This window comes from Canis lupus, chromosome 29 (genome assembly GCF_048164855.1).
Source record: "Canis lupus baileyi chromosome 29, mCanLup2.hap1, whole genome shotgun sequence".
Classification (NCBI taxonomy): domain Eukaryota; kingdom Metazoa; phylum Chordata; class Mammalia; order Carnivora; family Canidae; genus Canis; species Canis lupus.
This window is the reverse complement of record NC_132866.1, coordinates 41,192,304-41,209,955: the sequence shown is the minus strand read 5'-3', so window position 1 is coordinate 41,209,955 and position 17,652 is coordinate 41,192,304. Positions and strand designations below refer to the sequence as shown.

Below are 17,652 nucleotides of genomic sequence, written 5' to 3'. Positions count from 1 at the left end.
CCCACCAACAGTGTAAGAGGGTTCCCTTTTCTCCACATCCCCTCCAACATCTGTGGTTTCCTGCCTTGTTAATTTTCCCCATTCTCACTGATGTGACATGGTATCTCACTGTGGTTTTGATTTGTATTTCCCTGGTGGCAAGTGATGCGGAGCATTTTCTCATGTGCTTGTTGGCCATGTCTATGTCTTCCTCTGTGAGATTTCTGTTCATGTCTTTTGCCCATTTCATGATTGGATTGTTTGTTTCTTTGCTGTTGAGTTTAAGAAGTTCTTTATAGATCTTGGAAACTAGCCCTTTATCTGATATGTCATTTGCAAATATCTTCTCCCATTCTGTAGGTTGTCTTTTAGTTTTGTTGACAGTATCCTTTGCTGTGCAAAAGCTTCTTATCTTGATGAAGTCCCAATAGTTCATTTTTGCTTTTGTTTCTTTTGCCTTCGTGGATGTATCTTGCAAGAAGTTACTGTGGCCGAGTTCAAAAAGGGTGTTGTCTGTGTTCTCCTCTAGGATTTTGGTGGAATCTTGTCTCACATTTAGATCTTTCATCCATTTTGAGTTTATATTTGTGTCTGGTGCAAGAGAGTGGTCTAGTTTCATTCTTCTGCATGTGGATGTCCAATTTTCCCAGCTCCATTTATTGAAGACACTTTCCTTTTTCCAATGGATAGTCTTTCCTGCTTTGTCAAAAATTACTTGACCATAGAGTTGAGGGGCCATTTCTGGATTCTCTATTCTGTTCCATTGATCTATGTGTCTGTTTTTGTGCCAGTACCATACTGTCTTGATGATTACAGCCTTGTAGTACAACCTGAAATCTGGCATTGTGATGCCCCCAGCTCTGTTATTCTTTTTCAATATTCCCTTGGTTATTCGGGGTCTTTTCTGATTCCACACAAATCTTGAGATGATTTGTTCCAACTCTGAAGAAACTCCATGGCATTTTGATAGGTATTGCGTTAAATGTGTAAATTACCCTGGGTAACATTGACATTTTCATAATATTAATTTTTCCAATCCATAAGCATGGAATATTTTTTTCATATCTTTGTGTCTTCCCCATTTCTTTCAGAAGTGTTCTGTAATTTTTAGGGTATAGATCCTTTACCTCTTGGTTAGGTTTATTCCTGGGTATCTTATGCTTTCGGGTGCAATTGTAAGTGGGAATGACTCCTTAATTTCTCTTTCTTCAGTCTCAATGTTAGTGTATAGAAATGCTACTAATTTCTGGGCATTGATTTTGTATCCTGCCACACTGCCGAATTGCTGTATGAGTTCTTGCAATCTTGAGGTGTTTATCCCAAAGACTGTAGTAAGAGATGAAGAGGGACACTATATCATACTTAAAGGGTCTATCCAACAGGATGACCTAACAGTCATGAATATTTATGCCCCTAATGTGGGAGCTACCAAATATATCAATCAACTAATAACCAAAGTTAAGACATACTTAAATAATAATACACTTATACTTGGTGACTTGAACACAGCGCTTTCTATAATCGACAGATCTTCTAAGCACAACATTTCCAAAGAAACAAGAGCTTTAAATGATACACTGGACCAGATGGATTTCACAGATATTTACAGAACTTTACATCCAACTCAACTGGATACACGTTCTTCTCAGGTGCACATGGAACTTTCTCCAGAATAGACCACACACTGGGTCACAAATCAGGTCTTAATTGATACCAAATGATTGGGATTGTCCCCTGCATATTTTCAGACCATAATGCTTTGAAACTAGAACTCAATCACAAGAGGAAATTTAGAAAAATTCAAACACATGGAGGTTAAAGACCATCCTGCTAAAAGATGAAAGAGTCAATCAGGAAATTAGAGAAGAATTAAAAAGATTCATGGAAACTAATGAGAATGAAGATACAAATGTTCAAAACTTTGGGATACAGCAAAAGCAGTCCTGAGAGGGAAATAAATTGCAATACAAGCATCCCTGAAAGAACTGGAAAAAATCAATTACAAAAGCTAACCTTGCACCTAAAGGTACCGGAGAAAGAATGGCAAATAAAACCTACACCAAGCAGAAAAAGAGAGTTAATAAAGATTCGAGCAGAACTCAATGAAATGGAGACCAGAAGAACTGTGAAACAGATCAACAAAAGCAGGAGTTGGTTCTTTGACAGAATTAAGATAGATAAACCATTATCAGCCTTGTTAAAAAGAAGAGAGAAAAGACTCTAAAAAATTCATGAATGAGACAGGAGAGATCACCACCAATACCAAGGAAATACAAACGATTTTAAAAACTTATTATGAGCAGCTATATGCCAATAAATTAGGCAATCTAGAAGAAATGGATGCATTTCCAGAAAACCACAAACTACCAAAACTGGAACAGGAAGAAATAGAAAACCTGAACAGGACGATAACCAGGGAGGAACTTGAAGCAGTCATCAAAAACCTCCCAAGAGGGGAGGAGGAGCAAGATGGCGGAGGAGTGGGGTCCCCAAGTCACCTGTCCCCACCAAATTACCTAGATAATCTTCAAATCATCCTGAAAATCTATGAAATCGGCCTGAGATTTAAAGAGAGAACAGCTGGAATGCTACAGTGAGAAGAGTTAGCGCTTCTATCAAGGTAGGAAGACGGGGAAAAAGAACTGAAGAAACAAAAGGCCTCCAAGGGGGAGGGGCCCCGTGAGGAGCCGGGCTGAGGCCGGGGCGAGTGTCCCCAGGACAGGAGAGCCCCGTCCCGGAGGAGCAGGAGCTGCACCAACCTTCCCGGGCGGAAAGGGCTCGCAGGGAGTTGGAGCAGGACCCAGGAGGGTGGGGATGCCCTCGGGCTCCCGGGGACACTAACAGACACCTGCGCCCCGGGAGAGTGCGCCGAGCTCCCTAAGGGCTGCAGCGCGCACGGCGGGACCCGGAGCAGCTCGGGGGGGGGGGGGGGCTCGGGGGCGGCTCCGCGGAGGGGCCTGCGGGGCGGGAGCGCGAATCCAACAGCGCAGGCCCCGGAGCACAGGGCGCCGGGACACAGCCCAGGATCCGGCCTCCCCCGGGACAGGCAGAGGCGGGGAGGGCCCAGGACAGCGAGGACGGTCCTGCCCCGAGCTGAGCAGATCAGCGGCCCCGCCCTGGAGCCTCCAGGCCCTGCAGACCGAGAGCCCCGGAGTTACTGCGGGGGCTGACTCCAGGGCTCCAGAGCTGGCCCTGCCACTGCGGTTGTTCCTCCTGGGGCCTCACGGGGTAAACAACCCCCACTGAGCCTCACAGTGGCCTCACAGGATAAACAGCTTAAATATCTTTCGCTGAGCAACTCCCCCAATTGCTAATACCTGAAAATCAGCACAGCAGGCCCCTCCCCCAGAAGACCAGCTAGACGGACAAGTTCCAGCGGAAGACAAGGGACTTAAAGTATCCAGAATCAGAAGATACTCCCCCGTGGTTTTTTTTTTTTTTCTATTTGATTTCTGATTGCTTCCCCCACCTTTTTTTCCCTTTATTTCTTTTTCTTTCTCTTTTTCTTCTCTTTTTTTCCTTTTTTCTTCCTTTTTCCCTTTTTCTTTTTCTCTTTTCTTTCCTTCTTTCTCTCCTCTCTTTCTCCTTTTCCCAATACAACTTGTTTTTGGCCTCTCTGCCCTGAGCAAAATGACTAGAAGGAAAACCTCACCTCAAAAGAAAGAATCAGAAACAGTCCTCTCTCCCACAGAGTTACAAAATCTAGATTACAATTCAATGTCAGAAAGCCAATTCAGAAGCACTATTATACAGCTACTGGTGGCTCTAGAAAAAAGCATAAAGGACTCAAGAGACTTCAAGACTGCAGAATTTAGATCCAATCAGGCAGAAATTAAAATTCAACTGAATGAGATGCAATCCAAACTAGAAGTCCTAACGATGAGAGTTAACGAGGTGGAAGAACGAGTGAGTGACATAGAAGACAAGTTGATGGCAAAGAGGGAAACTGAGGAAAAAAGACACAGACAATTAAAAGACCATGAAGACACATTAAGGGAAATAAACAACAGCCTGAGGAAGAAAAACCTACGTCTAATTGGAGTTCCCGAGGGCGCCGAAAGGGACAGAGGGCCAGAATATGTATTTGAACAAATCCTAGCTGAAAACTTTCCTAATCTGGGAAGGGAAACAGGCATTCAGATCCAGGAAATAGATCCTCCCCTAAAATCAATAAAAACCGTTCAACACCTCGACATTTAATAGTGAAGCTTGCAAATTCCAAAGATAAAGAGAAGATCCTTAAAGCAGCAAGAGACAAATCCCTGACCTTTATGGGGAGAAGTATTAGGGTAACAGCAGACCTCTCCACAGAGACCTGGCAGGCCAGAAAGGGCTGGCAGGATATATTCAGGGTCCTCCATGAGAAGAACATGCAACCAAGAATACTTTATCCAGCAAGGATCTCATTCAAAATGGAAGGAGAGAAAAAGAGCTTCCAAGACAGACAGGAACTGAAAGAATATGTGACCGCCAACCAGCTCTGCAAGAAATTTTAAGGGGGACTCTTAAAATTCCCCTTTAAGAAGAAGTTCAGTGGAACAATCCACAAAAACAAGGACTGAATAGATATCATGATGACACTAAACTCATATCTGTCGATAGTAACTCTGAACGTGAACGGTCTTAATGACCCCATCAAAAGGCGCAGGGTTTCAGAAGGATAAAAAAGCAGGACCCATCTATTTGCTGTCTACAAGAGACTCATTTTAGACAGAAGGACACCTACAACCTGAAAATAAAAGGTTGGAGGACCATTTACCATTCAAATGATCCTCAAAAGAAAGCAGGGGTAGCCATCCTTATATCAGATAAACTAAAATTTACCCCGAAGACTGTAGTGAGAGATGAAGAGGGACACTATATCATACTTAAAGGATCTATCCAACAAGAGGACTTAACAATCCTGAATATATATGCCCCGAATGTGGGAGCAGCCAAATATTTAAACCAATTAATACCCAAAATGAAGAAATACTTAGATAATAATACAGTTATACTTGGTGACTTCAATCTAGTTCTTTCTACCCTCGATAGGTCTTCTAAGCACAACATCTCCAAAGAAACGAGAGCTTTAAATGATACACTGGACCAGATGGATTTCACAGATATCTACAGAACTTTACATCCAAACTCAACTGAATACACATTCTTCTCAAGTGCACATGGAACTTTCTCCAGAATCGACCACATACTGGGTCACAAATCAGGTCTGAACCGATACCAAAAGATTGGGATCGTCCCCTGCGTATTCTCAGACCATAATGCCTTGAAATTAGAACTAAATCACAACAAGAAGTTTGGAAGGACCTCAAACACGTGGAGGTTAAGGACCATCCTGCTAAAAGATGAAAGGGTTAACCAGGAAATTAAGGAAGAATTAAAAAGATTCATGGAAACTAATGAGAATGAAGATACAACCATTCAAAATCTTTGGGGTGCAGCAAAAGCAGTCCTAAGGGGGAAATACATCGCAATACAAGCATCCATTCAAAAACTGGAAAGAACTCAAATACAAAAGCTAACCTTACACATAAAGGAGCTAGAGAAAAAATGGCATATGGACCCTACACACAGCAGAAGAAGACAGTTAATTAAGATTCGAGCAGAACTCAACGTAATCGAGATCAGAAGAACTGTGGAAGAGATCAACAAAACCAGGAGTTGGTTCTTTGAAAGAATTAATAAGATAGATAAACCTTTAGCCAGTCTTATTAAAAAGAAGAGAGAGAAGACTCAAATTAGTAAAATCATGAATGAGAAAGGAGAGATCACTACCAACACCAAGGAAATACAAACGATTTTAAAAACATATTATGAACAGCTAAACGCCAATAAATTAGGCAATCTAGAAGAAATCTACGCATTCCTTGAAAGCCACAAACTACCAAAACTGGAACTGAAAGAAATAGAAAACCTGAACAGGCCAATAACCAGGGAGGAAACTGAAGCAGTCATCAAAAACCTCCCAAGACACAAGAGTCCAGGGCCAGATGGCTTCCCTGGGGAATTCTATCAAACGTTTAAAGAAGAAATCATACCTATTCTACTAAAGCTGTTTGGAAAGATAGAAAGAGATGGAGTATTCCAAATTCGTTCTATGAGGCCAGCATCACCTTTTTTTTTTTTTTTTTTTTTTTTCTTCCAGCATCACCTTAATTCCAAAACCAGACAAAGACCCCACCAAAAAGGAGAATTACAGACCAATATCCCTGATGAACATGGATGAAAAAATTCTCAACAAGATACTAGCCAATAGGATCCAACAGTACATTAAGATAATTATTCACCATGACCAAGTAGGATTTATCCCTGGGACACAAGGCTGGTTCAACACTCATAAAACAATCAGTGTGATTCATCATATCAGCAAGAGAAAAACCAAGAAGCATATGATCCTCTCATTAGATGCAAAGAGAGGATTTGGCAAAATACAGCATCCATTCCTGATCAAAATTCTTCAGAGTGTAGGGATAGAGGGAACTTTCCTTGACATCTTAAAAGCCATCTACAAAAGGCCCACAGCAAATATCGTTCTCAATGGGGAAGCACTGGGAGCCTTTCCCCTAAGATCAGGAACAAGACAGGGATGTCCACTCTCACCACTGCTATTCAACATAGTACTGGAAGTCCTAGCCTCAGGAATCAGACAACAAAAAGACATTAAAGGCATTCAAATTGGCAAAGAAGAAATCAAACTCTCCCTCTTCACCAATGACATGATACTCTACCTAGGAAACCCAAAAGCCTCCACCCCAAGATTGCTAGAACTCATACAGCAATTTGGTAGCATGGCAGGATACAAAATCAATGCCCAGAAATCAGTGGCATTTCTATACACTAACAATGAGACTGAAGAAAGAGAAATTAAGGAGTCAATCCCATTTACAATTGCACCCAAAAGCATAAGATACCTAGGAATAAACCTCACCAAAGAGGTAAAGGATCTATACCCTAAAAACTATAGAACACTTCTGAAAGAAATTGAGGAAGACGCCAAGAGATGCAAAAATATTCCATGCTCATGGATTGGCAGAATTAATATTGTGAAAATGTCAATGTTACCCAGGGCAATTTACACTTTTAATGCAATCCCTATCAAAATACCATGGACTTTCTTCGGAGAGTTAGAACAAATTATTTTACGATTTGTGTGGAATCAGAAAAGACCCCGAATAGCCAGGGGAATTTTAAAAAAGAAAACCATATCTGGGGGCATCACAATGCCAGATTTCAGGTTGTACTACAAAGCTGTGGTCATCAAGACAGTGTGGTACTGGCACAGAAATAGACACATAGATCAATGGAACAGAATAGAGAACCCAGAAGTAGACCCTGAACTTTATGGTCAACTAATATTCGATAAAGGAGGAAAGACTATCCACTGGAAGAAAGACAGTGTCTTCAATAAATGATGCTGGGAAAATTGGACATCCACGTGCAGAAGAATGAAACTAGACCACTCTCTTGCACCAGACACTAATATAAACTCAAAATGGATGAAAGGTCTAAATGTGAGACAAGATTCCATCAAAATCCTAGAGGAGAACACAGACAACACCCTTTTTGAACTCGGCCACAGTAACTTCTTGCAAGATACATCCACGAAGGCAAAAGAAACAAAAGCAAAAATGAACTATTGGGACCTCATCCAGATAAGAAGCTTTTGCACAGCAAAGGATACAGTCAACAAAACTAAAAGACAACCTACAGAATGGGAGAAGATATTTGCAAATGACATATCAGATAAAGGGCTAGTTTCCAAGATCTATAAAGAACTTCTTAAACTCAACAGCAAAGAAACAAACAATCCAATCATGAAATGGGCAAAAGACATGAACAGAAACCTCTCAGAGGAAAACATAGACATGGCCAACAAGCACATGAGAAAATGCTCCGCATCACTTGCCATCAGGGAAATACAAATCAAAACCACAATGAGATACCATGTCACACCATTGAGAATGGGGAAAATTAACAAGGCAGGAAACCACAGATGTTGGAGAGGCTGTGGATTAAAGGGAACCCTCTTACACTGTTGGTGGGAATGTGAACTGGTGCAGCCACTCTGGAAAACTGTGTGGAGGTTCCTCAAAGAGTTAAAAATAGACCTGCCCTATGACCCAGCAATTGCACTGTTGGGGATTTACCCCAAAGATACAGATGCAATGAAACACCGGGACACCTGCACCCCAATGTTTCTAGCAGCAATGTTCACAATAGCCAAACTGTGGAAGGAGCCTCGGTGTCCATCGAAAGATGAATGGATAAAGAAGATGTGGTTTATGTATACAATGGAATATTCCTCAGCCATCAGAAACGACAAATACCCACCATTTTCTTCAACATGGATGGAAATGGAAGGTATTATGCTGAGTGAAGTAAGTCAATCAGAGAAGGACAAACATTATATGTTCTCATTCATTTGGGCAATATAAATAATAGGGAAAGGGAATATAAGGGAAGGGAGAAGAAATGTGTGGGAAATATCAGAAATGGAGACAGAATATAAAGACTCCTAACTCTGGGAAACGAACTAGGAGTGGTGGAAGGGAAGGAGGGCAGGGGGTGAGGGTGAATGGGTGACGGGCACTGAGGGGGGCACTTCACGGGATGAGCACTGGGTGTTATTCTGTATGTTGGTAAATTGAACACCAATAAAAAATAAATTTATTAAAAAAAAAAGAAAAGAAACCTCCCAAGACAGAAAAGTCAGGGCCAGATCACTTCCCAGGGGAATTCTATTAAATATTTAAAGAAGAAACAATACCTCTTCTACTAAAGCTTTTCGGAAAGATAGAAAGAGTTGGGGTAGTTCCAAACTCGTTCTCTAAGGCAAGCATCACCTTACTTCCAAAACCAAAGATTCTACCAAAAAGGAGAATTATAGACCAATATCCCTGATGAACATGCATGCAAAAATTCTCAACGAGATACTAGCCAATAGGATCCAACAGTACATTAAGAATATTCACCATGACCAAGTGGGATTTATCCCTGTGATGCAAGGCTGGTTCAACACTCGTAAAGCATCATTGTGAGAGATCATATCAACAAGAGAAAAAAACAAGGACCATATGATCCTCTCAATAGATGCAGAGAAAGCATTTGACAAAATATAGCATTCCTGATCAAAACTCTCAGAGTGTAGGGATAGAGGTAACATTCCTCAGCATCTTAAAAGCCATCTACGAAAAGCCCACAGCAACTATCATTTCAATTGGGAAACACTGAGAGCCTTTCCCCTAAGATCAGGAACCAGACAGGGATGTCCACTCTCACCACTGCTATTCAACATAGTGCTAGAAGTCCTAGCCTCAGCAATCAGACAACAAAAATAAATAAAAGGCATTCAAATTGACAAAGAAGAAGTCAAACTCTACCTCTTCGCAGATGACATGATACTGTACATTGAACTCACTCTTAAATCTAGAAACTCGTGTCCTTCAGTCTGAGAATTGTTCTTCAGTAAGTAGCTACTCAATCACTTTTTTTTTTCTTTCCAGAATTCCTATTAGTTACATGCAGGCTTTTGTCGAGTCATCTTCTAATTTTATCTTTTTTTCTATCTCTTTATCCAACTTTCTTTTTAAAAATTATTTATTTATTCATGAGAGACAGAGAGAGAGAGGGGGAGGGAGGGAGAGAGATAGGCAGAGACACAGGCAGAGGGACAAGCAGGCTCCATGCAGGGAGCCTCAGTGGGACTTGATCCCAGGTCTCCAGTATTACACCCCAGGCTGGATGTGGTGCTAAACCGCTGAGCCACCAGGGCTGCCCTTTATCCCAGTTTCTGAAAAGTCTAACTTTATATTCAATTCTGATACTTATTTCTGCTAACAGTTGCTAAATTCCTCAGAGGTCTTTTTGCTTACTGAAGGGTCCTTGTTTTGACCACCCTGTTTACATTTCTTGGTGCAGTATTGTCTCTCACTTCTCTAAGAAAATTACAGTATTTACTTATTTGTTACCTGCACTCTCTCTGAATTCACTTTTTTCTCATTTATTTATTTTACTCAGCGGCTTTCCTTAGATATCTGGTGACCTTTGACTATTCATTTATGCATAACACTGCGACATTAAGAAGGCAATTAGAAGCTGTGTGTGTGGCTCTGTGGCTCTTTGACTACTAGTAAGTAGTCCTTGTTGTATGAAAATTCAGAGAGAGAGGGAGACACATACACATTGTCCTTTGAGAACTTCCCAAAGTCTGTAGCTCTTTTCTCGGGTGGTCAATTTCCCCCAGGGAGAAATCCCCTGGTTTCCTGCCTGGGGAATAGAAACCTAACTGCCAGCCTTGCTGAGAGCTTAATGGAAGGAAAAAGGGCAGTTGAGGGGAAGGAGGGAGGAAGAGCCTTAACCTGTGTCAAGTACAGCCTTTTAACTACTTTACCATTTTCAGTCTAGCTGCCCCACTCCCACTCCCAGCTCAGCCAGCCTCCCATCCAAAACAGCTCCTCCATCTTCACCTCCATAGAGTAAGCCTCCTGTGTGGTCTGTTGAGGGGAGAAGAGAACAGTATCTTGCTGCTCAGCCTAAGAGAAGAAACCTAGAGTGTCTAAAAAGTTCTAAGATAGGCCAAATAATTATCCTGTTTCACTCAGCACCTCCAATGCCTGAGCATTTCAGAGTTCTATGCAGAAATCTGACAGTTTCTAATTGGCAGTTTCTCCCACCCCACTTCTTCCTGGTAGTTGGGTTTCTTCTCTGCTCTGCTAAAAGCATTGCCCACCTCCTTTCCATTTTCCAAAATGCTTAGCCTTTTTCATCAGCTAATGTCTTCTCTTTTGTCAAGACGTTTTTGTAGGTTTACATCTTTTCTGTCCTTCATTACCTCTTCAATAGGATTTCTAGAGAGAGCATACACTGAAGCATGTGCTCAGTACTTTGCCTTCTTCAGTTCCTTTTCCAAATCTGCTGCAATTGCTATAGTACCTTTCTGATATCACTATTATAGGATTAGCATTTGTATTATAATTTACCTGCATACAAATTTCCACAGTATATTGTAATCTCCTTGGAGAGACCATGCTTTCTTTACTTCCCTACTTCTAACCCAGAATACAGTGCCCAGGCCAGAACATGTACTAGATAAATGTCCACAGAACAATGAATTTTGTTATCAATTGTCATTGTGTGATCCATTTTATCACATGTTTCTCTAGCAATAAGAGTACTTTTCCCAGGTTTGGACAAATACAAGGTGTTGGGCAATGTGGAAAGCTTTTCTGTTGGGATGGTGGGGGAATGCCCTTTCATCATGGATTCTTGATTACTTCAAAACTATGAAAATCCCTTGGCCAGAAGAAGAGTCCAAATCAGAATCAAAGAAGAAAAACAATAGGTCAGAACTGGAAAAGGTGTTTTAGGCATCAGTTCAAGGAATGAAATACGAAATAGAAAGCAGGAGTAAGTCATACAAGGCATATAAGGCCATAAATTAATGAGGCCCATGAAAAATGAAAAGACATCAGAGACCCATTTTTATGGGTTTTCATGTGTGGCTTAGGCACAGATGTGAATGTTTAAAAGAACCAGGATGGACAGAACATCCACTGTCCCAACCTACTCATTCCTAGATTCCCTAGCCTTGGGATAAAGCAAGGTGTCCCCTTTTTTGCCCAGTCTGAAATTCCGTCCCTAACAAAGTCTAAGCTTCAAGTTCCTATGCATTCCTTCGGTGCTCAGCCTTTTTCCTTGGCTCAGGCCCTGGAGCAGGCCTAGAGGAGGCTGTTTGTAGAGCATGTCCTGAAAGTGCTGGTGCATGGCAATATCCATGGGCACATGGGGATGGTCAGGAAAAATAAAAGACAGGGAGAATGTGAACAAATGAACTTATAGTAGTAGAGAGGTGGTAACCTTTATTACTTCAGTGATTCAGGAAGAATCCAGAATGTGGTTTCTTGAAGGGTAACATGATAGAGATTTCATGGGAGTTGAGCAAGTCTAGGTTGCTTGTGGGATTTTCCCAATGGTGACCATTGCTTATCAGCTGAGGCCTAGGATCAGCTCCTGGTGTATTTATATCCTATACATCCTTCTTGTGGATGGAGACTCCTCAACCAATGGCCAGGGTCAGGATGGTTCTAGATAGAGAACTAGGAGTGACAGACATAATTACTATAAAAGATACATAGACTGATTTCATAGTCTGCTGTACATTGATTCAGCATTTGGGGGCTATGCAGTCTGTCACTGTACTTACACGAGGCACAAAACCAAAAGTACTTTCCAGTGACTCCTCTAAATACCCTATCTGGCTTATTGATAGGTGGACATGAACTCAGAGGCCTTAAAAAGTACAAAGTACAGATGTTGTTCTTTCTCAGACACATGTGTAGGAAGGTGAGAAAGAAACACCTAGGGAAAGCAGGTATATAGTTCTTGACTACAAGAACTAAAGAAGAACTAGCACAAAAAATCCAGTGTTCTGTTTTGGCATGGACATTTACTCTAATGAGATCTGCGTTCTCTTCTAGGATACATAGGAACTAACAGAGAGTAACATAAACCCTGGATGAGCTATCTCAGGTCCCACATCATTCTGTATAATGCACATTCTAGTGGGCCTGATGCAACAAGATGACCAGAAATTTCAGGTCACTGTGGTTGGGTTTTAAGGAGCCTAAAACAGGAAGAAGGCTGAGGATCGTCAAATAGACTTTGCCAATGGGACATGTAAATGGCTAGTAAGCTAGTCAAACCAGTAAATGAATCTCCCAAGTACTCTACCACTTGCAGAGTCATAGAAGGATGGCTTCTGACATCAGCAAGCATTGCTAAGTTCAAGTGCCTATTCTGCTTTGCAATGGGATTCCACGGGAGGTTCTATGGCCACCAGGTGCTCCAAGGAAAGAATTTCCTAGGATTTGGCAGTTTGGGTCATCCTAATCTTAGAGTCGCCAGGAAGAAGAGCATTTACCCTATTGGGATGAGGAAAGCTTCTTCTTGATCCAGGGCTGCTCTAGACTGCTCTAGTTAGAAGCTGGTTTAACCTGTCTTCTTAGTGAAACTCAGTTCTTAAAGATCATCTCATCCTTTCCTAAGGGCTCACAAACTGTTTGGTAATAGAAATCTGCCACAAATCAAATCTGCTAATCTGTCATTTCTTAAAGGACAACATATTATAGAAACTACAGATCAGTAGTACCTCTTCTATTTTCTGCTTTCTTCCACCACTAAAAGCAACTCTGTAATAATGTTTACCAACATTTATTAAACATATACAATATACAAAGCACTGAGTGTGCTTAAGCAGAAAGAAAAGATTCGATTTGGGGGGGTTAACAATCACTTTTTATTTTTTATTTTTTTACAAATTTATTTTTTATTGGTGTTCAATTTGCCAACATATAGAATAACACCCAGTGCTCATCCCGTCAAGTACCCACCTCAGTGCCCATCACCCAGTCACCCCCACCCCCACCCACCTCCCCTTCCACCACCCCTAGTTCGTTTCCCAGAGAAAGACTCGATTTTTATCCTCCAGAAGTCTCTCCTTCAATAGGGAAGTATAGAAATAACTATAATGTGAGAGAATAAAACAAGCACTCTGATAAGGATATAAATAAAGGCTTAAGGAAGCCCAGAAAAGAGAATAAAAATTCCAGCTGGAATTCCATGAAAACTATAAATGCTTTTAATAAGTGATTTTGGAACTATGTCTGTGGCTAAAGATTTTAATTCATTTAAAGTAACTGGTTCTTGCTCTGTGTCTCTTATTGTGGACTTTAAATCCGTCAATAAAGGGGCACCTGGGTGGCTCAATCAGTTAAGCATCTGCCTTTGGCTCAGGTCATGATCTCGGGGTCCTGGGATTGAGTACCACGGTGGGCTCCCAGCTTGGCAGGGAGTCTGCTTCTCCCTCTCCTCTGCCTTTCCTACTGCTTGTGCTCTCTAGCCCTCTCAAATGAATAAATAAAAAATCTTTTTAAAAAATCCACCAACGTGTGTAACTTTTCAGTTTTGCGAAGCATACTCTTTCCTTGAGAAAAGAGACCATTCACTAGGTGGCAATAAAGAACAAAGCTATAAATTACCATATATATTTAGAATCTAAAAAGTTCTGCCAAAAAAATATGACAATTGCTACTTTCATTATAATTTCTTTTAAGGAAACCCACCCAGTTTGGTCACTTGCATAATAATTGCAAAGGTCTTAAGTAAATCAGTGCCTCAACTATCTTTTTGTGTACTGTTTTGGCCCTTTTCACAAAATCTAAAATAAAGGAATGGAGTGTTTGGGACATAAAATAGGAAAAAAACAGATTTAAAATTCTATTTAAAAAGACTCCAGTAAAGACTTATAATTTGATCAGATTCTTTTTTATCAGATTCTTAAGTAGAAGGTCAGAAGACAGACAATTGATGGAACCATTAGTTCAGAGTTATCTCAAAAAGGAAAAAGCAGCAAGCAGATTTTTTAAAAATCAAGTTACACAAAATGAAATAAATGGTCCTAAGCAGTAATCATATAAATGGAAGAGAAAAGGAGGCTCAAGATAGCATTTCATAGCAACTAAATTATCTTCTTGCTATAACAACACCAAAGGGGGGTTACAGTTCAACTGGTATACTACTGGTAATAAGATTAACATTTTCTGGAAAATAATGTGGCAATAGAGAGCAAAAGCATTGTAAAATTCAGACCCATTAGCTCAAGGATCCCAATCCTGAAAATTTATCATAAAGACATACTTCAACCCAAGAATAGAACCTGTCAATGTTAACATATTATCAATAGTAATGTCTATGATAGAAGAAAAAAACTGGAAACAACATATGTGCTGAGATAAGTAGTATCACAATGAGAAATCAAGCTGCTTCTAGGTCCTTCAGGATGTAGACAGGACCAGAAGGACTCCTGGAGTCAGAGCTGCAAGACCAGAGAAATAGCCCAGCAAGGACTGCCCTATGTAGAGCTCTGGCTTAGCCCTCTGAGGGAGGGAGCAACACTGAGGACAAGGAGGGCAGGAGAGAAGAGGGAGCAGCTGCTGAGCTGAACATGGAAAGAATGAGGAAAGGTCTAAGAGAAACTTTGAAAAATCATGGCAAGCTGCTAATGTCGGAGACAAGACAATGACAGTATGGGTCACCTGGAGACAGTGGCATCTCATTAAAACACTGTGTTAGTATTATATACCAAAAGCCTTCCTCCTTGTGTGTTTGTGCTTGTTTGTATTTTCCAGACTATCTGCAATAAATGTTATATTTATTACTATATATACAATTACATTACATGCTGTATATATAACATATTATTTACATAATTGGAAAAATGTTATTCTTTGGAAAGAATAAAATACAACACAAGAATCTCATCCTCACTATTCTGTGACAGCTTATTAGATGTGCACAATCCTACATTTCTGCACATACCCAGTGAATCAGAATCTGCAGGTTAACAAGTCACAGGTGGTTCCCACATGTATTTATAGTCTGAGAAGCACTGCATTGCTTCCTCCTGCTTCTCACACCCCCCAAAGTGTACGAGCATGAGAACTTACCAGACTCTGCTGTAGCCTTCCTGGGTGCAGACATGTTGTCCCCATGCCCAGATGAGATGGGTAAAAGGCTTCTGCAGGTACTGAGCTTTGTGCCCCAAGAGTTAGGCAGAAGGTCTGATTAGAGCCTGGGGCCTGCATACAACTGTTGTTCACCTGGTTGAACACACAATGCAAATTTCTATTAGACAACTCGAGTTTTCACAGCTTTAACAGATTATTACTGATATTTAATCAGTCACTGTCACTCAGTGATTTAACTCTTTTAATGCCACACTTATGCTAAACTAGGTGTTGGGGATTCAACATTGAATGGATAAGAACTTACTACAGACCCTGTCTTCAAGTAGTTCATGTTCAAGCTATCAAAAATCCTCAGATAGAATAGCATTTTTTTCTCTTCTAATCTTTGTCATAATAGGCCTATAAAATCATGTTATGTTGTTTCCACTGGTTAAAAACCTAGAATATTTTTTGTCCACAACCTCTCCATTAGCTACCTGCAAATGATACTGGATTACTGTAGTTGAAATCTAAAAGTTAATGTTTTGAAACATATTTTTTAAAACTTTGAGATATAGGATCTTAATAAAGATTATTTGAAACATGTATGTAAGGCAAATAGGTAGTATGTCATCTTAACACGATATGATGATCGTTAACAGGCTCTGCCAAGGATTATTCAGTTATGTAGAGAATTGTACCTTCAACTAATTGTTTAAATCCTAGACTTAGTAAAATTACATGTTTCTGCTAATTAGGTGCCAAAATAAACAATCTTCTGTTTGTTTCATTCATGACATAAATTGCTTTGGCACATTACTTCAAACCTCCTCAACATCGGGTCCATCTGCTTGTTCATCTGGCTGTTCTTGCTTTTTATCTTACCTTTTACCTTCCTCTCTCTTTTTAGGAAATATGTCTGTAATTACAAAAGAGTGCCTATTTCAAAATATATAGTTCCTGTACCCTTTAATCAATAGACCTTGGCACTGGAGGGTATTATGCTGAGTGAAATAAGTCAATCGGAGAAGAACAAACATTATATGGTCTCATTCATTTGGGGAATATAAAAGTGAAAGGGAATAAAGGGGAAAGGAGAAAAAATAAGTGGGAAATATCAGAAAGGGAGACAGAACATGAAAGACTCCTAACTCTGGAAAACGAACTAGGGGTGGTGGAAGGGGAGGTGGGCGGGGGGTGGGGGTGACTGGGTGATGGGCACTGAGGTGGGCACTTGACGAGATGAGCACTGGGTGTTATTCTATATGTTGACAAATTGAACACCAATAAAAAATAAATTTATAAAAAAATAGACCTTGAGCAATATAACCCAAGAAACTATTTCTTTAAAGGGTGCAGTCATGAACATACACACATTATATATGTGTACAGAGAAGAGTTGATGTAGCAGGCCTGAGGCTGCTACATTTAGAAAAACCTACTTACAAGGGTGGCCCTTGGCTGTCATCTGGGAAATTGCTTGGGAAAACTTTCCCTGAGAAGAGTTGGCTCATTGTGCCTACACAGAACAAATGATGTGGTGTACGCTGAACACCTGATTTCTTTATGGGTATGTGGAATTTTAATGACCACCATCAGTTACACAAATACTGTGTGCTTCCATGACTGACTCCCATGAAAGACCCTCAATTCCTAGCCTCAGGTGAGCTTCCTTGGTAGAAAACAAGACAACTTGTTGCTGGGGGAATTAAGTACATTCTGTATGACCTCACTGAGAGAAGACTCTGGAAAGGTTGCACCTGGTTTCTACCTACAAAGGACTGAATTTTTGTGTCCCTCCAAAATTTATACATTTAAACTTTAATTCCAATGTGATGGTATTTGGAAGTGGGGTCTTTAGGAAGTAATTAGGTCATGAGAGTGGAACTCTTGTTAACAAGATTGCTGCCCTTATAAGAAGACCAGAGAGCCAAGTACAGCTCTCTTTCCAACATGTGAGGATACAACAAAAAGATGGCAGTCTGCAACCTGGAAGAGTCCTCACCAAAACGTGACCGTGCTGATACCCTAATCTTGGATTTGTAGCACCCAAAACTATGAGAAATAAATGTTTGCTGTTTAAGCTACTCGGTTTCTGGTATTTTGTTGTAACAGCCTCAAGTCACCAAGAGGAAAATTGGTACTGAGAAGTAGGGGTGCTGCTACATTG

At 40.6% G+C, this 17,652-nt stretch overlaps 1 protein-coding gene across 10 annotated transcripts in view; it reads right to left on the bottom strand.

Annotated features, from left to right (window-relative positions):
• The window catches only part of PTPN20 (protein tyrosine phosphatase non-receptor type 20), a 117,520-nt gene that overhangs the window by 82,611 nt on the left and 17,257 nt on the right, over positions 1-17,652 (bottom strand). For 8 of the 10 annotated variants that reach the window (XM_072806399.1, XM_072806395.1, XM_072806393.1 and 5 more), the window contains one exon: positions 15,483-15,635. In XM_072806399.1, the coding sequence (XP_072662500.1) occupies positions 15,483-15,516 (34 nt within the window). In that variant the 5' untranslated portion in view covers positions 15,517-15,635. Of the gene's footprint in view, positions 1-15,482; positions 15,639-17,652 lie in introns of those variants that run through there. The other 2 variants (XM_072806396.1, XM_072806407.1) reach the window with 2 other exon arrangements.